General features: G+C 40.2%; 1 protein-coding gene across 4 annotated transcripts; it reads right to left on the bottom strand.

Annotated features, from left to right (window-relative positions):
• Positions 1 to 5: 5 nt before the first annotated feature.
• Positions 6 to 21,820, bottom strand: sfmbt1 (Scm like with four mbt domains 1). Of its 4 annotated transcripts, none has more exons than XM_026168696.1 (21): positions 21,589 to 21,820; positions 16,220 to 16,280; positions 14,805 to 14,950; positions 13,689 to 13,932; positions 12,905 to 12,993; positions 10,807 to 11,059; positions 9,943 to 10,040; positions 9,660 to 9,761; positions 8,367 to 8,526; positions 8,141 to 8,223; positions 7,361 to 7,487; positions 6,769 to 6,882; positions 6,541 to 6,583; positions 6,376 to 6,443; positions 6,129 to 6,268; positions 4,824 to 4,933; positions 4,278 to 4,468; positions 2,704 to 2,882; positions 2,392 to 2,616; positions 1,839 to 1,967; positions 6 to 1,644 (listed from the first exon to the last, which is right to left on the bottom strand). In XM_026168696.1, exons 2-21 carry the CDS (start codon positions 16,242 to 16,244, stop codon positions 1,504 to 1,506), a joined length of 2,667 nt encoding a protein of 888 aa, XP_026024481.1. In that variant the 5' UTR covers positions 16,245 to 16,280; positions 21,589 to 21,820; the 3' UTR covers positions 6 to 1,503. The 4 variants fall into 4 exon arrangements, with proteins under 4 accessions (XP_026024481.1, XP_026024482.1, XP_026024484.1 ...); XM_026168697.1 differs by having other exon boundaries at positions 4,293 to 4,468; XM_026168699.1 differs by having other exon boundaries at positions 14,805 to 14,899; positions 21,589 to 21,819.
• Positions 21,821 to 22,913: the final 1,093 nt, after the last annotated feature.

Raw genomic sequence — 22,913 nt, 5'->3', positions numbered from 1 at the left:
GCATAAAAAGTGTTGTTCAGCTTTTATTGCAGTGTTGTCTTTAAATAGCAGTGATAATAATCTTCAAACGAGGCCTGTGCTATTGTTCTGAGCACAAGGGAACTACGAGAAAATTAGTAAACACATAAACATCACACAAACTGAAGAACGTTACATCAAATCGCACGACACGGACTGAAAAAAACGAGGGGAGAAACGACTTACAAAAGCATGTTAAGAGTATCATCTTGCTTTAAAACTGCTAATTTCATTTAGCATTAGCAATTAAAATAACCCATTGCTGTTAAAAATGTTTTTATCAACTGTAGCTAAACTGACTCGCATCATATACCCAATATTGCAAAGTTTAGACCTATTCTGTGCAAATATATCATGTTGTTTGGGCATTTACACATATGCACAAAGACGATTTTTTTCCCCCCTTTCAAATCACCCTGTTGCACTAGAAGATATTTGAATATGTACACTATATACAGACATGCACGTGTCATAATTGCATACCACCATGTAGTGCATGGTTTTGCTTGTGCTTGCAGTACAAAATCATTTCACATATTGAGACTTAAACCAGAGAGCCATAGTCTCTTAAGATCAAGACCCCATTTTACATTAAACATACAAATTTGGCATAAAGTATTCCATCTTAAAACTAGCAACGGATCTTGATATACATGTTGCATGTTTAAAATAAAATCTAATGCAGTCCCTGCAATGACTCAAACTATCGCTTCACAACTGGGCAGCAGACTCTTTGCATCGTCTAGTTTGATTTCTGAAGAAACGATTACTCTTTTTCTTTAACTAATACACCGAAATACATTTTTGAAGACACTTTAAATATTCTCCACAGAAGTCACCAGATCAGAAGGCAGTTAATCTCACTTATTACTTAGTGAGATTATTACTTACTTATCCCATAGTATTACAATTTAAAAGCTTTGATCCTGTGGTATTGCCCTAAGCGGACTGCAAAGTATGATTAAATAGAACAAGAGTTCTAGAAGTGGCGCTAAGTCACTTTTTAAGTGGGTAAGAAAAGGGGGAAAAAACAAACAAACAAACAAAAAAAAACAGGTTCACAACACTCTGAAGATACAAATTAGTCAAACAGCATTAATTAAAATAGATACAGAAACCAAGCTCTTTTCTTTTTTAAACCTAAAGCAAGTCCTTGGTGATGGTTTATTTTGATGTCAAAATATGTTGAATTTAAGGAATTTATACTTATGTGTCTTTACATTTATTTGTGCCATCAAAGAGCCACAAGTTCCTTCCTTTGGGTCTTCTACTTTCTCAGCTGTCTTTCCCCCTCCCCAAGGATCAAGAAATGTTGCTTCGTCTATCATGTCCACGCAGGTTGTGGAATAGGAAGGATTCTAAATGAGGTCCAGTGTTAGGGGGGAACCCCACCCCCCTAAAAAAAAAAAAAACAACCCATTGATTTTGAATGGATTAACACACAGAACAGGGTGCAGTCACATCCCACATCTGGTCCCCCGTCAGCTACGTAGCAAACTGCTGATAAAATGCCAGCTTGACCCGCTCGATGTGGTGGCACAGCTTGATGGCCGGTCCCAGCTTCAGGTCCATACACTCTTGCACTGTCGGGAGGTTCAGCAGCAGCAGCGCCTGTCCGTCAATCTCCTGCCAACACACGAGTTCATGTGAGATGCATTCTATATATAGCTTGTTTTTGGGTTAACACACAAGAAATGTTAAAATGTTTCAATTTCTAACCATGGATACAGTACAAGTGTATATATACACTTATTGCACTGAAGCAGAGTGAGCTCTTATCCCTAATGGCCACGGCCATTAAGTCTGAGTATTTTTCATACCTGATCCAAGAAAATCCTCGCAAGAGGCGCACAGTCAGTGGTCCTGATAAAACGAACCACATCAGTAACGCTCCACTCCAGGGGGCTGGTATCCAAACAGAGTTTCTGAGGAGGCTCAGCTTTTGGCGTCTACAAACACATAGACAGTGTGAGTCAGACAGACTGAGATTTCCCTGCCAAAGACGAAAGGCTCGCAGCTCATTTTAACCCTTGCAATTGATGCTGAGACGGGTAGCAGACCTAAACCTTTCATTAAAGAAATAATAGCTGTGTAAAAGCAGTAAAAGGTCACAGTCAAACAGCCATTGGAGACATTTTTGTTTCTTTCAAGCAGCATAATGGGACAGACCGTAATGCGGCAGAAACACCTTTTAAAATGTTACTAAAATGGAAATGTTAGAAAGCACAAGACATTTATTTAGAGTGCAACTGGAGGGGCAGAGCGCAGAACAAGTGGAAAATCTTTGTGAACCTGCTGAGTATTAATTACAGATACACTGCTTGGAAACATAATTAGAAATATTGCAAAGCTCCTCTCTGTAATTTTCATCACCTTTGGTGAAGGGGGGCGGTTCTCATCATCAGAGAACGAGGGGGAGCGGGGTTTCCGGCGTCTGCGTGTCGGCCTGGGAGTCGCCGGCGGGGAAGGGGACGGTGTGGTGGGCTGAGATTTCCCAATTGACTGCTCTGAATCATCCTGGAGATCGTCCTGCATCTCAGAGCCAGAGTCTTCACTCAGGGAGTCATCCTCATCTAAATCTTCCTCCTCCCCACTGCCCTGTGAGCAAAAGGATGACAAGCGGTCACTTCACACAGTTCGTTTAACCTAAAGCTTAATGCAGAAGTAACATGAGTTCTGGGGTACCTGTGGAGAGCCGGCAGGTGTGTTGTCAACGGAAGCTGATGAGCGTCTCTTTTTATGGACAAAGAGCTGCTTCCTCCTCTTCCTCCTCCGCCCCCTTCTTTTCACTCCAGCATCCAGATTAGTTTGGCCTCCAGGTGGACGACCAACACGTTTACTCTTCTTCTTTCCATAGTAATATGCTGATGGTAAAACAACAAACCTGTTGTGTCATTATCATGTTGCATCTGGCATGTCTTATAGACTTGAATACACCACTGAAACAGATGGATATTAATCTGACTCTAATGCTTGTATTCTTAAACGCTCTCTATAAGAAAAGCACTGATAAACAGGCTGTTCAGTAGGTCTGAATGAGATGAAAAAAGAGAAAGCATAATCATTTGTCTGTTGCTATTGAATTGCATCAGTTAACCACAACACTGTGATGCAGCTGCAGTAAACATATCAGCAAATCTGTGGCTTTGTGCTTCAAAAAAAAGAAAAAAAAAGAAAAAAGTTTTACACAAGATCAAAGAGGCCAACCCTGACACCAATTTTCTACCAACTCTGTGTGCTCACTGAATACCCGCTAAGCCAAAAGGTTATTGCAAAATAAATAAATAAATTTCTCAGAATATTCACATTCAAGGCACAGATCATTTCTATTCACGAGCTACACAAATGAACTGAAGGTGAATAAGCTTTGGGCAAAATGAGAACAAGTTATGGAGCCATGAGAGCACCATAAAAAAGAAAATTGTAAAAGGAAAAAAAATATTCAGAAATTACCAAATTAAAAAAAAAAAAAAAATTTATATAAAAATAAAAATATATCACTTAATTAAAATCTCTAAATACCTACATTTCCATATACAAGTTTTTATATATATATATATATATATAAAAAAAAACAAAACAAAACAAAACACATTTGCAAAAACAAACTGCCCCAAGAGATGGCAGACAAAAGAGGAGGAGACATGCACAGAACACACAATAATATTATTTTGGAGTGCAAAACCTCTTTAGTAGACAACTATGGAGCTCCACACATAACAAACAGATAATGAAAAGTAACATTAATCCTATTAAATTTAATATATGCGTTCTGAGACTTCTACAATTTTCAAAACATTAATTTCTAGCAATTATGTCATGGTTGGGGCTTTAGAGGTTTACACGTGCCACCACAATGCTGAGCATGTATTACAAATATTGGTTGGAAATGTTAGACATTCCGTATCACGTCTGCAATGGCGTTCCTTTTCCTGATGAACGCCACTGTATTCACAGTCTTTCAAATGCCAAATGCTGTCAGTTACAGAAACACGTTCTACTGGATTTCCACTGTATCACTGCATGATCTGAGTCTTTTATTAGCCGGGTAACGTCCAGATTGCACATATACTTTCTAATTCAATTAGAAATCTGTTGAGTTTTCTAATTGCATCTCAAAAAGTTTATAACAGCTGATCAACAAATACAAAGATTTCTAAGATATTATACATGAATATCAGAGGTTGTTTATATTGCCTCTCTAGCTATTTAAACAAACACTTCAGATGAAATGAGAAATAATTTTAAGTCTCAATGACCTGTTTGCCACCTACTGTATTTGGTCTTGGTGAGGACAGAGCAGTTCTCTGAGCAGTGCTCCAGAACCATGCGAGGTCCAAACAGGTTCGGGCAGCACTCTAACTTAATGCAGGTTTTCCTGCAGAAGTCTGCCACACGGTCTGCAGTACGGACTATTTCCACGGTGGCCCGGTAGCTCTTTCCCTTGTACCTGATGTTTAAAGAAAAGCAATGGTAAATGTGACTAATTTTCCACAAAGTGCTGGGCTGGAAAAAAAGTTTCAGTTACTCAAAACCAAAACCGCTTCGATATGTAATCTAACAAGATCTCGCCTTACAGAAACCTAGATGCTATCATCTTATTCACCACTTTACTGAAGTATTAGTGGGTTGCCCCTGATTCCGGTGTGAATACACCCATGTCTGTACCTATTTGTGCTTTAAGTACACTTTTAAACCAGCTTGTTCTGTCAAATATGCCAGCTGGAAGCACTTGTTCTATTCCTACAGGTTCTTCTGAAGAACTGAGTATTTTGAGTGAAGAATTAAATGACGCGTCTCCTCACTTTGCTTTGAGTGTCTCTCCATGGCCCTGCCAGCGGCTCTCCTGGTCCAGCTGCAGCTCTCTCAGCACACGGCTGGGCTTGTAGGCCGAGTTTATCAGCAGAGTCAATACCTGGAGACGAGATGAAAACGATGAAAAGAATTTGTTATTTTATACTTTAGTAGCACTATGTGTTTTCTCTTAACATCAAAAATCCCTAATCAGCCTGAGACAAGATTTTTGCTGTACAGTATAACATTGTTGTTAACTAATAGGCATAATTTCACTAGTTTCTGAGGAAACACAACGAGCTGAACAATTTCAGAACCTGGGTCTAGCTGTGCTATACAGTGCTTTGGGTGAAATCCTAACTTGATTATACTCACAGTGACAAAGCTGCCACCTTTAATTTGGCATTTACATTTGCAGTGTTCAGTATGACAATTTAGGACATTGCTAACACTGACTAATTTGCACAAAAGAAAGATGTAACGCAGAACAATGGCTACTGCACACGTTTTGAAGGATTCTATTTCTGGAAGTGAATTCCTTATTCATTTTCTCCATTAAACAAAAAATAAAAAAATGAAAAAATCCTTGTACCAAGAGTTTCAAGCCTTGAACCAATCCAACCAGCTACGAGGTGAAACATGACAATAAAAATAAAAAAATAAAATAGAAATAGAAAAGAGGCCAGGCACAAGACTGTGCAGATAATTACTTTTACTGGTGAAAGAATTATTAATCCCATAACCCCTGATTCCACAGCAAATTACTTCCTGACCCTTGAGTGCTAAGTGTCCATTTTTTATATGGCTGGACATTTAGTAGTCTGTGTTGTGTATATGTAGTAAACTACAGCATAGTTGCATGGTTATTGGTAGAGTGATTTATTCCTGACTGTAATCACCGCTCTCACAGTTTCTGAAGTTTGGTGTTCTGGCATTTGGTGGGGTTTAAACATTGCTATGGTAACAGCAACCTCCACCAATCAGAGTCATCACTGTTTTGATTGAGGATTGTGGGTAAAGTAGTTCCACAGCATCACAATAAAAGATGTTTCTGTTAAAACAAGGCGGATATACATGCAGACTTGTGGTTTCCATTGAAACACTTTCCGGCATTTCATAATGCTGTAGCTTGTCCTAAATCTGCTTTGGATGTTTGCAACTTTATGGCTCATAATAAAAATCTCTATGGAGAATATGGATGGGATTTTTACTTCTGGAACGCATTCGCTTTGTTGATATTTGGTCATATAACAATGTTTTGGATATCAAAATGGCTAAAATATCTGACATGTCACCAGCTGACCAAGCCTTCTCACCTCTTTGAGCACGAGGACGCAGTTTCCAGGGCCGATGAACTGAGGCAGCTCAGCGATGCGTCCCTTGTTAAGGTAGGGCCCTGAGAAACAGCGGTGGTTGAAGTAGATCTTGGGACAACAGTATTTCCCGTTGCCCTGCCCTGCACACGTTCACACAAGAACATATATATGATGGAACCACCACAGTAGATAAGCAGCAGACCGAACATAATATATAGGGTCTTAAAAACTGATCAGACAAACTGACCTGTCTCCGACTGGTTTGTTATCTGCTGCTTGACAGTGTCAGGTGATGAAGACTTGGGGGGAGTTCTGCTGTAAAAGGATGAAAATTAAATGAGATGTTGAAAGGCTGTTGAGCTTAGTCCACTTTACCACCAATCACACACCCCACCCCTCCTCTCATACTTACTGTTTCTCTGGCTGCACCACAGCAATCTTCTTTTCTTTCTCAACTGAAAAGCAAGGAGAGATTAACGTGTGCCCGGATGCACTGATTTTCATTGCTATTTATTCCAACGTCACGATAAAATGAAGATCGTATTTTGTTTCTATTTGTGTTCTTAGTAAAAGGCTTATTCAAGCTGCTGGGTAACCACCACTACCATGAAACTCTACAATGATGAGTCATGTTGTATACCTGAGGGCTTAATAGGGTAGACAAGTGGATAGCCATTTGTCTCACACCAGCTGACAGGAAATATATCGAGTGAGTCCACATGAACTATCAGCTCTGGCATGGGCTGCTTTAGACCTGCAAGAATACACACACACACACACACACACACACACACACACACACACACACACACACACACACACACACACACACACACACACACACACACACACTCTTTATCAGACATGAAACTGCTTCTTTTAAAATGAAAGATTATTTTCAAAATAGAAGAATAGAATAGGCTTTTGTTGTCATTGCACATGTACAACTAAAGTGTGGGTGCTCCACACCAACTGTACATGGAATAAAAATATAAATAGTAGGACAACAAAAATAAATAATAGACAAGAGGAGTACATACAAAACAGGAGGAAGGCACACAATAGAGAGGCACAAATGAACTTTGCCTTTTGCGTAATTAGCTGCAAATTTGTTTTCTGCTGCCATTCAAATACTATGTCAGCATTTTCTTCTTAAAACAGCAGAAAAAAAACTGTGCATATTGTAATTGTTCATTTGAATCCATCTACTAAAGTTTCAGTAGTCATCTCACCTTCAAGGCTCAGCCAAATGTATTGCCCTTTGACCCGGGTGACTGTGGCCACGTGAATGTTCTCAGGTGATAGTGGGTTGACAGCCTCTAGTTTCATGGCCTCTTTGAAGCTGTGCTCACACTGCTCCTGGGAGGTAAACAGAGAGAGCTGTTTCACGGCGAGGGAGGATGGCTGATGGTTAGTTTTTGTGAAATTTGTCCATTAGGAAAACAACATGCTGAGTCTCCCGTAAAAAGCAAGAGAAGTCACAGTGGGTCACCTGCTCTACAACCCCATTACACAGTTGGGATACATTTCATCACTGGTATCCGATTATGCCGTCAGTCACATGGCTAAACTGAAAAGTGTAATTTCTCATATTTGGTCATTTATGACAGGCAAAAGGGAAAAAACAGAATAAGCAATGACACAATCAAGGAAAACCAATATTTCCACTATTTGTTATCTTTTTTATCTTCGCTTCCTGCAGTCTCTCTCAAAACTATATCAGAAAAATGTTTTATTGAACTATTTTCTCCCCTTTCCTCAAATTTTTAACTTAGCCTAGTTTTTAGATGCACCATCATGTAAATAAACAACATTATTTTATTTAAACTCAATTCATAAAAAAAAAAAAAAAAACTAACAAACAAACAAATAACCCTCAATTCAGAAGCATGAATAAATAGTGAGACCCAAGTTTTTCTTTTTTCTTTTAATCATTATTTTTCTGGTCAGTAATCTGCAAGACAGATGGCTAAAAAAAAAAGAAAGAAAGAAAAGAAAAAAGGTTTACTTACAGTTGGGAAGCAATGTTGAGGAGCAGCTTCAGCTTCACACTGTTTCAGGTAGTCTGCCCAGTCAAAGTCTGGACCCTGGTATCCTGTGCATGATACAATAAACACCAACAAGAGAAGGAAATAAGGCAATTTAGAGAGAAAGCAAGACAGCACAAACAATCTCACCACTGTTATCATGAACTGTCTGATTTCAAGTTGTCAAAAAGTGATAAGTGACAGAACAAACCTGGTGGGGGGCTGAGTGGGAGCCCGTTTTTGAGGCTCCACTGAGCAGGGAAGATCCCCGGACTGTCTCTGTGACACAGGAAGGATCGCCCAGCACTCTCTGACTCCTCAATATCACAAAGGTTGTCCATTGTCACCAGGAAGTACTGCTCATTATACACCTGGAATATACAACACCGGACCCAGAGACTGTCAGATGTTTTATCTTGTAGTCACACTGAGCTGGTTGAGTTTTTAGCAATTTAGCATTTCTAATATGATCTATTGTTTCAGGCACATGTAAGCATGTTGGATAAACATTTTTTAACGGAATAAAGACATTTTTAACTGAATAAAGACAGCATGGACACTCTGGGTGCTTTGTGAGGCTCCCCCAAAGTCCTCTGGTTTACATGTCCTTCCCTCTGCTTATATTATTTTATGCCAGTGGGCTTATTTTAAAAAACCAAACAGAAACACTCAGATTTTTTAGCTCTGATAGAGCAGAGCAGCCACACTTCTGTGTAAAAAGATCAACCTTTTCACAAGTTAGAACCTGCTGCCCAAGATGCTGCAGAACACGTTGCAGTGATGAGTCACTTTCACATATAATTTAAACACTGGAACTCGATCTGATAAAATTTAAGTTTCTTCCCTGTACGCAGGTTTGCAGACGTGAGTAAACGAGGGGCCATTAGCTGTGCTTAGCAGAAAAGCAGGGAGAGCCCATCATCAAAGCAGACCATTTTCTTAGGAATCTACTGTAGAGAAATATTTAGCATTTTTTAAATGACAGCATTTTGTGCTGTTAAAATTTGAGATTATTTCACATACAAATATTAAAGTAAAATGGCATCGCTGCCCAACTCAAGCTAACTACAAGGAAGCTTTCATTCTGGCATATGAAACTCTGTTGTTACATTTGGCTGCATCCCCGGTGTCTGAAGAGGAAAGACTGAGAATAGTGCAATAATAATAATAATAATAATAATAATAATAACAACAACAGTGTATTGAATTGTTTTCACACTGCACATATAACAATAAAAAGATAAAAGTAGTGCTGAGCTGATGAAAAAATGATTGATTATTGATTGTGTTACATATATTGTTGTAACATATAAAGAAAATAATGATTAAGAATAGTACATAGTTTAAAGCGTTTTCTATTTCCTGCTCTGAAATAGAAAGTGGATGGCAAGCCAATAACTCGCTGTAAGTTGAGTTTCACTGCAGTATGATAGCAAATAAATTCTCAGTAAACAGAAGCAAAACTGAGCACAGAAGACACAGATTTAATGGGAAATTCCGTTACCCTGGTGACAGTTGCAGGCCTGATGGAAATGGGAGCAGCAGGGTCAACAGCTTCTAGTTTCATCCCTTCTTTGAAACAATGAGCAGAGATGGCAGGTTGATCCTGAGACAAACAAACGCTTGTATGAAGAGCCATTTCCAAAAGCCTTGGTCTTAAAAATCTTTCAGCACCCGATTTGGAGAATGTCGCTTTCAGTTAAGCATAAATATCAAATGTTAACTCGTGAATAAACAGAGGAATGTTCTGCTCGGGAAGAACAAATAAAGAGCGCAGTTGACCGTACCTTAGTTAACTCTGCAGTCAGAGCTTCATCCTGAGGCAGGTCACTGATCCTCTGTCTCACGTCCTCCCACTCCTCCTCTGTCCGCAGACCTAACAGATCTGAAACAAAGACCAACTGTTAAAGATAACTGTGGTAATGTTTGATTATCAAGGGCATGCTTTTGAATTTGACTAAATAAACACAAAGTATAAAGCAGTACTTGGTAAAACACAGCCTGTATGTCAGCTTGGTCTGTAGCTGGACCTTTAAAAAGTTGCTCCCAGTTAATTAAACAAGGGAAGCAAAAAAAAAAAAAAAATCGATGTCGCTCTCCACAATGTTGCAACCACAAAACAGAAACTTCTTATCACAGGATATTGGACTCCAGACAGAAATTAAATGGCTGAAATCAAATTACTGCTTTTGAAAAAAAAAATACAATAAAAACATCTTACGAAGAAGAAAAAGTAATCTAAAAAGATCTAATTAACTCCTTTTACTAACATTGTTCTGTATCTGAGCTATAAAAAGACTTTTGGTGGTACTAGAAGACAGATCAGTAAGGATAGAGCAACAGCCTCCAGTGCCAACAAACTGTATCCACTTCAAAAGTATTAGCAGTGATCTATCAAATCCTGCATGGAAAATTAATTTCAAGGTCTAGCAGGAAGTACTGAGAAGTTTTGTTGCTGGGCCAGTGTATAGAAAAATAATAGAATTACACTTGATAATTAAAATGCATTCATATAGTTCGTCCACGTGTCCTTTCTTCTAAACTGTCACTAATGCATGCAATGGCACTTTGCTCAGAAACCTATAGATGAAGAAGAAAGGAACTTCCTTTACTTCTGGAAATAAAACCTGTCCCATGTCGATGCCACTGACCTGAAGGAGGCCTGAGGGTGCAGCCGTGCTCTTTGGCCCAGCCGGGTGGGTGTAGGCGTGGGTGGAGATAAAAGAGCCAGAGAGTTGCGGGTGTGTCTGGGAGACCCTCTGTGCCTATAAGCCGCAGTTTCAACCTTCCTCCGACATTTTCCTCCACCTCAGCAGCCCAGGCCAGCCCCGGGTCAACGCTATCCTGGAGCTCCACGTAGCAGCCCGCACACAGGAGCTCCACTGGGTCTCTGCCACGCTGGGGCTGGAAAGGGGCCAGGAGTGGTAAATGGCAAGGCCATAGCACACTAACACAAACACACATGAACACACGCCTAGACAAGGAGAGGAATTTGCAGTGGAGAGAATGCACTGCATGGCTAAGTGGCAGAACTGAAGCACGGTGACTGAAAGCTAACTAATGGATGTGAAGAATTTCACAGGCTGCTCCTACAGTGTATTTGCTTCCAGCAGCACATCATTCATGGTGTAAACAAAAGCTCAGAGCCTTGTGTTTTGTATACTTCAGACTTCAGCAGATAAAATCTTATTTAGTTCAAGCTGAGATGTATTCTAATGTTGATTTTTTTATTATGGCTCTTAGAGATATAAATCTAAACTTAAAATACAGATAGGAAAATACAAATAACTAAGTAGCAACAGTGATGAATGCAATATCATTAAAATTTAAAAGCAATTCATCTCTAACAACTGCCTTATTTCTGTGCCCGTTTCCTATCATAAACACTCAAAATATTCAGAGATACTATATTGTGAATACAGACCCCAAAGTAGAAAATCAATGCAGCAATCTGATACTGAGAGTTCACAAAGACGGAAAAGGATAGAGGAAGATCAGGGGAAAAAATTATTGGAACACATTTCCACAGTAATCAGAAGTTACAGAATAAGCCAAGAACCACTTGTACAAAAAGAACTTTAAAAGAAGACTTGGCACAGAGTTTTTGAGTAGAAATGAGATGCTCTGCAACAGCTCAGACAGTGTGAAGCACGCTGTGCTGATGTCAGCTTTTATGGATACCAGCCAAGAAAAAAAAAATTCCCCTGCTTGCTCTTTGGCACAAAATTAAAAGATTAAACTGTGCTAAAGTGCACAAAAAAGCCTTATTAATAATAGAAGCGCATTCTTTGATCAGATGAGACACAAGATAAATTTGTTCAGATGGTTTCCAGCATGGCTGGCATGATCCTGGCCAAGAGTACCACAGTGAAACCAAAGTTCTGACCGCGAAGCAAGGGAGGTGAGAGTGTGATATGGGGCTGCGTGAGGCAAAGTCTGTTTGGGATGACATTTATAGATGAATGCCTGTGGATACACTGCAACACTGGTTGATAGGTTTTACATAATATTTGCAGGAGAGACATTTTCTAGCTTGACAACAATCAAAGGCAAACTGGCCAAAATGTAACAAATAAAATAATCACAGAAAGAGTTGACAGAAGAGGTAAATGTGGATGTCACAAAGGTAGAAGAGAAACTCTGCGAGCAAAGCACAGCTTAAAAAAAAGAAAAGTCTCTGAAGGATGGCATTTCTCCACAAAAACTGGAATTGTCCATGTTGAGGGAGTCTGGCATCAGAAATGAAGACAGAAAAGCTAAGAAGTGGGAAAAAGGAAGAAAGACACTGACTTCTGCTGCTTTAAATTCCTTCTGCTGGGCCTGAATTTTAATATAGTAAATCTAATTTGTTACTTTGTAATTTGGAATAAGCTCTAATATTACCCCATTACTTTCAAAGGTAAGTCAAATATTGAGAGAGGATCTCCTCTCGGCTGCTCCCTTTATCGGTTATCACAGCTGATCACCTGCCTCCGTCTCTCCACATCCCTGGCAGCTCTATCTTCAACATCCCTTCCCTAATATATCCACAATTCCTCAACTGCCCGTCTAATGTGAGAGAATGTAACTTGTAATTATCTGACATTTAAGTGATTTGACACATGGGAGTGCACAGTGTGTGCCGTAAATTTGCCCTGATAGAGGAGACTGTTGTTGGCACGGGTGGGTACCGAAATGCCAAAAGCTAACACCCCACCCTGGGTGTGAGTAGCCTTTTGGAAGGACAGCTGCTTCCTTCCCCTGCCTTACCAATTCCAGCAGGCTGGCAGGCGCGCTGCACTCCTCAGCCAAGGCCTTTTCCAGCAAAGCCTCCCAGTCCTGATGCTTCTCACGCACACCTGAGGTGGATGATTCACACACACCATTTAGTTTATTAACCAAAAAAGCTGGTGGTCTTTAGCATTACACACATCCCAATTCTAATTTTTCCTCACACAGCTGCTTTGAAGCATCACATCAATTATAAAACAGAAAAAAAAAAATACTAGCGGGATCATATACTGAAGGTGAGATGTTATCTTAATCAAACTTTCATCTGTGTCATCTACCACATCCCATAATGGTAAATCAAGTATTTGGTTTTGTTTTGTTATGTTTTCTGTTTATACACACAAGTATCAAGGTTTTTTTTAATCTCCATTAATGTAAAAAATGCACAAGAAAAAAGTTAATTTCCTTCAGTGTTTCGCCTACCCATTTTGTGGGAAATCTATTTTTCATGAAGCGAGAACATCAGAAGGGAAACCCCAGTGTTTCACCTTTGGGCAACTGTGCCAGCAGCACATCAGGGGAACAGAAATATTCATTACTTAAATCTAACTGATGAACAAAAGTCCAATTGCCTAGTTGAGTTCCAACATTAAATTACATTTTGGCATGAAAGAAAACCCCCCAAAATCTTACATTGTCTCTGCAGAGCTCTCTCCATTTAAAAGACAGAAAGGTTACTTGACTGTGATTTATGAGATCAGTCAGCTCTAACTATGCGTCCCACAATTCAAAAATCACGATGCCAATCCCAGCAGCGCCTCACCTTCAGGGGGCCTCATTGTCTTGTCGTGCTGCCGGCTCCAACCCAAAGGGTGGAGGTCTGCCGTCATGATGTCACACCAGAAGTCTGCACGGCGGTCATCCTGGTATCCCTCGTAACGTAAAAGCAGCAGCTGTCCACATGTGGTGATGATGTTTGCCACCCAATAAGGGCTGTCAGGCTCAGAGCGCACACATACCTCCAGCTTCATGCCTGGAGTCAGCCCTGTCTGCAGGCCCTGGTCCACCTGAGGGGAGAACGGAAAACAGGAGCTCAAATCAACATAAGAGAAAAGACTTTTATTCTATTGGTTTTCATCCTAAATAAATCTACCTACCAGCTTTCAGCTTAAGTAACATGGGTTAAAACACTAGTTTTATGAGAGAACACAAGGACTCTCCAATTGTTTGATACAAGTAACGTATCCAGAGAACACAGGGTTGGATTAGGTTTCTTTAAAATGAGCACAAAGCACATGGAAATATTTAGTCATATAATCCACTGGATTGCAAAGAACATGTGGTCAGATTTCTTTGGATTACTTCAAAACCTGACCCACAGTTTTCCTCAACATCTCCAAACCTTTTCAATGCATTTTGCATATTACAGCTGGTCAAATCAAAACAACCTAAAAAAAAAGGCGCTGCAGTATGGACTGCCCATATGTGAGGCACATGTTTGTAATTAGTTAATAGAATTAACAAGAGTTACTATGAAAAAGGGTTTAATTTTCACTCACATTTACTTGCTTTGGTTATCTGACAACAGAATAACTTAAGTTGCGCCTATACAGGAAGTAACTTGTAACAATGTAACAGCTAGAGCCAACTTTACACTAGTCGGGAAAGAAAAAAATGGTGACAGTGGTGACTCTGTTGTTACTACAAAAAGAACATTCAGACATGGTGCTGACTGCTTGTTTTCCTCATTCTATGCCTTCTAGCACATTAATGAAACACCATATGGGCAGTTTAAAAACTTCAATTTAAATTTTAATATGACATTTGACCCCACCAGTCTCTCTGAAGACTTTACACAGAAGCTATGTAATTCATCATAAATAGCTAGCACAAGTTTATCCAGAAATGTGTGTAAGCTGTCAAGGTTGTCGACACCCACATGTTTGAAGCTGTGATGGGGCACAGCCACGGCTTCAGTCTCCTCCAGGTAATCATCCCAGTTAAAGTCAGGAGCATCCTGAGCAGAGTCTCCATCTGGAATGCAAACGCATTTTTCTTCATGAACCTGCTTTCCAGCATTTTGTCCTACACAGGAATGCACAAATATCCACGGGTCACTTGCAGTTTTATATATATTTTTGGGTTGTTGTTTTTTTGGGTTTTTTTTTTCCATATTTATTTTGAGCACAGTCCTTGTAGCTAACCATTTCTTGTAGGAATGTTTTTTGTTGTTTGTTGAGTCACTTAACAGCAAGCATTAAAGATAACAACTGGAACACAAGGGATGATGTAGTGCTGTGTCTACGTACTAGCAAGAAACCAATTTAAATGGGGCCTTTGTTACTAGTAGCCTGTTGCAAAAATGCATACAGGAAAGGAGGTCCAACAGTGAATGTCTGCATCCATCTGTAAAACATGATGGAGGTTCTGTCATAGTGTGGGACTGCATTTCAACCACTGGTGTTGGGCAACTATCAAAATTGCTGAAAAACCGCTTACTGGAAAAAGCTTCATTTTTCAGCAATGACAAAGATCCCAAACACACTGCCAGTGCAGTAAACTGGATAGCACCTGGGCAGAAAAACCATATCAGTCATGGATTGGCCCGGACCTCAGCGTGGGATCATCACGAAAGATTAAAAGTCAGCCAACATCCAAAGAGCTTTGAATCCCCTTCAAGAAGCACAGTTATTAAAGCTTTTGTATTTTCTAACTAGTTTCTGTTTCTATTTCGTTTTGACTTTCTGTTTTCAATTCAGTTCAAGTACATTTCCAGAGTGGGCTTGTTTGTGTCACTTAGTTTTTATTGTTGGAAAATTATCGGTTTGCTGTTTCATTTTCATTAGTTTCAGTTTTTTTACGTATTATGTATGGAAGGCACATGTCAGGCATAAGTAAAATCAAAAACTAATACAGAACTTTTTAAAAGCAATTGACTCGCAGACAAGTCTCAATAAACATTTCCATGACAAATATTGCCTACTGACAAAGACTAAAACTAAGGATATTTCTATATTTGAATTTGAATTTAGTTTGTTTTCCAAATTCACACAATTGGTTCGGTTAATTTTCTGTTCTACAAATGTCTATTTTTTTTAGTTAATTAAAATGTGCCCCTTTTCCACCTCTAATATTTCCTCATATACTATATTTACATTAATTTTTGTCCATGTTTAAATGAATCGCTGCATCTATTAACACTTATCTAGCTCAATATAAAGCAATGAGGGGTCACTCCAGACTTTTGTGTAGCCAAACTGTTATTTTAAATGTCAATTATGGTTTTGAATTTCATAATCAAAACCTCCCTAAACTTTTTGCCTTTCACACATTTGTTCACACAATTGTTCTTACCAGACACCAGTGTCTCCTGGCTCATGCTGGTGCCCTCGCGGCCAACTAGGACTCCAAAACTCTGGCAGAAGAGAGAATGAAACACAGAAATGAAAACAGTGCACTCATCCAGGCTCCAAATAGTCATCTGTGGCACACCACTGTTATGCCTATACCTTTATTTTAACACCATCTATATCATTATAATATATAAACATCGGTATCAGTTAACAGCATGTAAGCCACTCGCCATAGACAATAGAAAGCATCACAATGGCAGGCAGAGTAACCTGCATTACTGGGTCAAACAGCAGACATAAGACAAAGAAAATTCAACAGCATTAATTTGCAAACTGTGCTTCAAAACAAAAACAAAAAAAGAATTTGCATTAGTTTGAATCCCTGAGCCATTTGAAAATCAAGGACTGCTGCCTCTTGATAATCAGGCTGCCAATGTCTTTAGAGAAGATCTAACATTAATATTCAAAGTGCTTCTATCTGGTCCCGGACTTACCAACTAAGTAACGCACCAGATGGTACGATAGCTGGAAAATATATGTAGCTATGCTAATCTCATCCAACCTCACCTCTCTACTTGTGAAACTCATTTGGGTTCTTCTTTTTAAAACCACAGTCATATGCCTTTTCCTGCCCAATGTGAAAACGAACAAACGCATGAATGCGGACTCGCACGTCAATCTCGGACACATGAAACCCAACCCAGGGCATTGTGAGAGCCAGATGAAATAAGTTAATACAACAAGAGAAGTGGCATGAATGAGAAAGAGCGGAGCGCTGGGCGTGACGATGGTGGAGAGCACGCTGTATGGGATGCTGAGTAGAGCTTGTCTGTCACTGCAGCTCCATTCAGGCGCCCTGTCAGCCCGTCTTTGTCACATCTGATGTCTCTATTAAAACCAAGGCCGCCATCAGAAGCCACCCCCTCCCGACCGCGGGACTACCACTGCGACCCCCGTGCTCCGCCGGGACCAGTGCCGCCTTTCACCCGCGACCCTGTCCCTTACTCGATCTGCCTTTTTCCCCCTCCCTCCAGCACATACACAAACACGCAGCAGAGGACCTCATTGTCCTGGGGGGGCCAGGGGGTTGCACACTCCTTACACCAGAGTGGAAAAAGAGCAGTAGAGATAGGAGCAGAGCTACAAGCCTTTAGTAAAAAAGCTATATTCCAAGGGGTCCTAGGGGCCTCGTTCTAAACTGATATCTCTTTTTTTATTCTGTACTTAATTAAAATTAACATTTTGATACAACAGATAAAGAAAAACAGAACCCTAAAAAGGGTCTCACAAACTCAAACAATGATAATGCATTATGTCCATCACCATCCATAATGACATCACACAAATGTAGCACCCACTTTATGTAAACAGTCTGTTTTTCTCCTTTTCTTGAGAAACCTGCATCTCTAGTGCACCCTTTCCATCACAAAGATTTCTATGTCCATCCAGTGCTTAGGGACTGGAGCCTCAGATTTCTTTGCATTTCTTTGTAACTAGAAATAAGCACAATTTTACACAGATCCCAGGCTGTTCTAACAACTACACTTTCACTTATTACACAGAAACACTGTCAGACCTGTGACTCATTGGACACTTCATATCCAAATATCTTTTAGACCGCTTTATTTTTCCTTTAATTAGTTGATTATTGTTATTTTTTTTAAATATCAGAATTTTTGGATTCTGATACTCACAAAGCTAAGGGAATGATTGACATTATTGTGGCTGCAGCATTTCTAGCATTTCTGCAATAAAGAAATTACATTTTTCTCAGTTTCTTCAAGTTCAGTGATTAATGATGTGTGCTCAACAATGAGTCCTCCTGTGAGGAGTCTGCTGGTGCTTCTTTTCCTCATTTTGCTTAAACACGTGAGGTATTTTCCCTTTCTGCTTCTGAACACCCTGTCAGTTTGAAAACTGTTTTCTTGATGACTTTTACACCCTTCAGTCAAACAGCGAGTGCAGCGCTCATCTCAGATCAGTCTTATTTTATTGTTCATATATGAAGAAGTCTGTGTTTTCTAATTGAAATTCTCTTTTCGATTGCTTCATTTTTCCCTCCAAGCACGCGAGCACAATACCTTGATAATTTTGTTCACACATGGAGGATTTTCAGGTAACATTTACGTTCTGACGATGTGAGTTTGCATTAAAAGTTCCTCATGCTTCCTGGTCACTGGGACCCCTTAGAGGATAAATTTTTAAAGTACTCGCTCAGAATCCTAACCCTGATCATGCAAATACGTACCACTAATTATACCCTAAAAGCCACAGGAACTATTTTGTTCTAAAACTGTTCAATGTAATGACTTGCAAATTTAAATTTTCAATGTAACCATGTTTTACCACTTACATTTTTTTCACATTATAGCCATTTTGCTCAAACTGCAGTTAAAAGTCAGCCTGACAGGATTAAAGCTCACCTTGGCTGTTTTCATGGCTTTATTCGCTAGCACCCGAAGACACGATATATTTTAAAGTCTTGTCAAATCAATTGCTAAAATATTTTGCAAACTAAGGGCTATGGTTTTTCTAAGAACGGGTACTCTGTACTGTAGTCTGAACAACTTCCCTATTACCTTCTTGGCACAACTTGTTTCCTTTAGCCCCTAACGCTGAGATTTGTGAGGTTTCTGTATTGCCTTTCCTATCTTTCCATCTTGTTTGCTAGAAATAGAAGCATCTACATGGAATCTTACTTGAGCTGTGTAAAAATACACCCACAAGCAAGGCAGAGACATCCAAATTCATGTCATTCCCATTCTCTTTTGTGCCTACATGAAAGACCCAAACCTAAATACAGTTATGTCTAGCGCTGATTTTAAAAGCACCATAGGGAATGCAGTGAAGGAGACGTATGGACGTTTTTCTTGAGACCACTAGTTTTAAATTATACTGTATATAATTATGTAGATCTTTTATTTTATGGTACTTGTTGCATTTTTTTTTTTGATATTTTGGAGTTTGTATGGCTGCTACCTTGGCCAGATTTGGTCTCAATAGGATTTTCAGATTAAATAAATACATTTGACAAAAATCAAACAACATAAAACTGAATCATGTTTTCTTGAACAAATAGGAGGACGTCAGCATTTGAGAATCACTATGAGTGGAACATGGATACATTTCCCATGCAGTTGGTTATTTCACAGGGAATTGTTGAGTCCATGAGGTGCAGCACTTTTGCTGTGTAACTGCCACAGCAGACAGGAAGAAAAGCAACTTCCCCTGTTTCATATAAAGTAAAGTGGTCTGTGTGGACCACAGCTCTGCCTGAATCTTTCTACAGCCAAGACTCTGACTGAACCTGAAAGAGAAAGAGCCAAATGCACACACACCCACAACTGACATCCACACTACATCCTCTTTACAAGCACTCACCGAATCATACTCTCATCAGCACTTAGCATGCCACTGAGCGTTCTCAATAATGCCTTTCAGGGCCTCTGATGTCTCGGGGAGGGAAACGCAAACCAACTAAATAAGTCTTTACACATTGTGTGGCTTTTCTAGAACACAATCTGCTTTCGATACAATTAAATTAGTCACTTCCCCAAGCACTATTAAATGTCATCCACCAGTGACTGAAAATGTATTTCTACAGTTAGCAGCCCACACTCTGACCTTCACAAAACCTAAAACGTATCTGTTGCATTTGGTATAAATTTACACCTGTAATGCTATCAAATCTTTCATGGTTTCTTGCAAACCAGAGTTCTGTTGGTGGTGTTCAAACCAATGAAATGTGACAAATAAAAAAATAATAATAAAAAAAATCACCAGCAACAAAGCCATCTGGAAACTGTGACAGCCCACCATGCTCTAAATAACCCAATGTGTTAATAGGAGCATTTTATGTGGTAAAAAAAATAAACTGTGTACAATGAAATATGAGGTTATGTTAAATGCCAGGAGGTGTTGCAGTAGAATAATTTCACATCACAAACAGAATGATCCTCTATTGAGTCTACAGAGGCAGAACTGTCTGACTGATACCTCTTGGTTCATGACACGAAAGCCACACGGTTTATAGGTCAATAATAATAGCACAATAGGAAAGCGAGAATAGTTTTGGTTTTAGGCGAAACCACCTTTAAAGGGTAAGGTTGAAACACATAAGGTTGAAACTCTATGTCATTCTTGATAACGCATCTTAAAACGATACCATTAAATTCACAACAGCAGCCTTTTTGGTTGTTCCTCAGACACCACCCCCCATCACCAAACACACACCTCTCACCCTCCGAGGCGATTTAAATAACTTCAGACACCCTGACATCTTCAATGTGGAGGTAATGGTTGTAAACAAGAGCCCAACAAATAAGAGTTGGCCTGCTCCCGTAAATCACTGCGACATCCCAGCGAAACCTGCGACAACTACACATCCAAAGAAGAAGAAAAATAAAGAAGAAGAAAAAGAAGAAGGGGGAGGAGGCAAAAAATGGAAAAGACCAATTTCCTCAATACAGCACGCTTAAATAACACCTATTTCCTTCAGGTGCTCGATTTAGTTTCAGTAAAGGCTGCTCGTTGCACAGCGGCACGTCAACCCGAGCAACCGCTGCCAGCCAGCGGATCACTCAAGTTGCACAATAGGGAAGTTAAGGGGGCTGATGAATAATAGGGTGCATTAAGTGAACGGTGAATCTGACGGGAAAGCGCAGACATTTCGAGCATCATCTCGTTTATCCGCGTTAAAAAGCTAGAGGAATTTAAAAAAAAAAAAGAGAGAGAAAGAGGGATTTGGGGGGGGGGGCAGTTAGTTTATGCAGCCTGCTTGGTGGTAGCAACACAAATCGGATGAGGTCGTGCAACCTTCATTATGCAAGACTTAAACACGGTACAAATATACGGAGTTACACGAGGGCACATCCATGGACACTTCCACACGGTCCTTGAACTGTAACTAGCTTAAGATTGCGCCGCTTTTTCCGACTAACCGCAGCATTCAGAGAGGGAGAGAGAGAGATGGGCCATCAACGCAATGGCTTTGCAGAGAGAGAGACTACAGCGCCAACGGTCTAACTTTCACACTGAGCGGAACATGACACAGGCAGCCGGAGAAATGTGCTCAATTTCCGTGTAATAAATTAAAAAAACACGAGGGTAAGCGTGTAACAGCCGTGCGGGACTCCTCGGACACATGGTTTAAAACCGCCTGTGTCCGAGTCAAGTTACTGAACGTCACGGCTTGAGCAATAAGAGCAGGCTGACGAGCAATAAGGGCGCTTACACTCGACCGAACCCGACTCATCTTTTTGAGAGACGGGAAAAAAGGCGAATGCGCCACCCCAGCACAAAACATCGCCAGGAATTTGTGCGCAACAACGCGTACCAAGTGAATATTTAGTCGCAAAATCGGCCCCTTACCGCTAAGTAGTTTTTCCAAGTCGCTTTTTAGATGCCGTTCCTCTCCGCCTGCTTGCTCTCAGCAGCGTTAGCGTAGCGCGAATAAAAAGCCGAGGCCCCGGTGGGACGTTTCACAATAAAACCGCCTTTACGAGCCACCGCTTTACAGCCGTTGCCCGAGCAACGAGCGGGGCTTTTGCTGTGACGAGGATTAATCCGCAGATACTTCCGGCTTTGTTTCGGCAGCGTGCCGTTAGCTTAACGCAGTTCTCGTTCACGACCTCATTCCAATATGGCACGAGCGGCCACTGCGCATGTTCTGCCGCCTATATGCCTCTGAGCCTGGCTACATCACACTGACTTCCATCTTCACACACACAATAAAAATGACACACAACAGGAGTGAAGACTCAAATCTATAACACAAAAATAAAAGAAAAAAAGCTAAATGTTTGCCGTGTTCGTACAGAAGGGGAGGGTCAGCCTCACCAGCCGTTAAAGGGCTTCTTTTATACCCAGCGGAATCAACACTTAGTTAATGGCTGAGCCGGAATTAATTGCACGTATAATCGACACAATTTCGATAAGTGGAATAGGCTTCTTTTTCTGCTACAAAAGACAAGCAATTCATTCTGTATTAAAGTAGGCTATCGGCTGTGTTATTGAAGATGACCTCGAGTTGATTTATTTCCATTCACTGTAATATCTGTTAAGTAAATAAAATAAGCTCACAGACAATGCCTGACATACGTCCCGTACTTTTAAAATGGACAATCACACTGAAGGATACAATTCTACGCGTCTTTGCTGTCAGGGTACTCAAGCTGCGCAAGGATGCCAAGCCGTTTATTTTTTTTTGTGGGTTTTTTTGGGGTTCTTTTTTTGTTGGGGGGGAGAGGGCGGGAGAAACTGCTGGAAATATGCGCTGACACTGAGTGCGGCGCACAAAGTCTACCTATTTTGTGCAAGAAAGGCGCTTTCCTTATGAAACAAGTGTACACCTCGTTTCGATAAACCCGTCTTCAGCTCTTCAAGCCTCACCCGGTATCTAAAACACATTTTGCCGCTCACTTGGAACATATAAAGGCAACTGCCTCATATAATCCCCCACAATAGGCAGCCTTACGGATGCCTACAAATATTTTTAAAAGCGTTTATTTTTTTTCTTTTTCAGGTGGAAACAACACAGTAAATGTTGGCCACAGAAAGGCGATCGGATCTTGCACAAACAGTCGAAACAATCGCAGAGCCGTGAATAAATTTAAGTGACAGGGACTGGGGGAGGGGGGCACGCATTTATTTCCAAAATTTATCTGGTGATTTTTATTCCAGTGTGGAGCTGCCTT

Source organism: Astatotilapia calliptera, chromosome 5 (assembly GCF_900246225.1).
Source record: "Astatotilapia calliptera chromosome 5, fAstCal1.2, whole genome shotgun sequence".
Classification (NCBI taxonomy): Eukaryota; Metazoa; Chordata; class Actinopteri; order Cichliformes; family Cichlidae; genus Astatotilapia; species Astatotilapia calliptera.
Note: the sequence above shows the minus strand (reverse complement) of the source record. Positions and strands in the feature narration are given on the sequence as shown.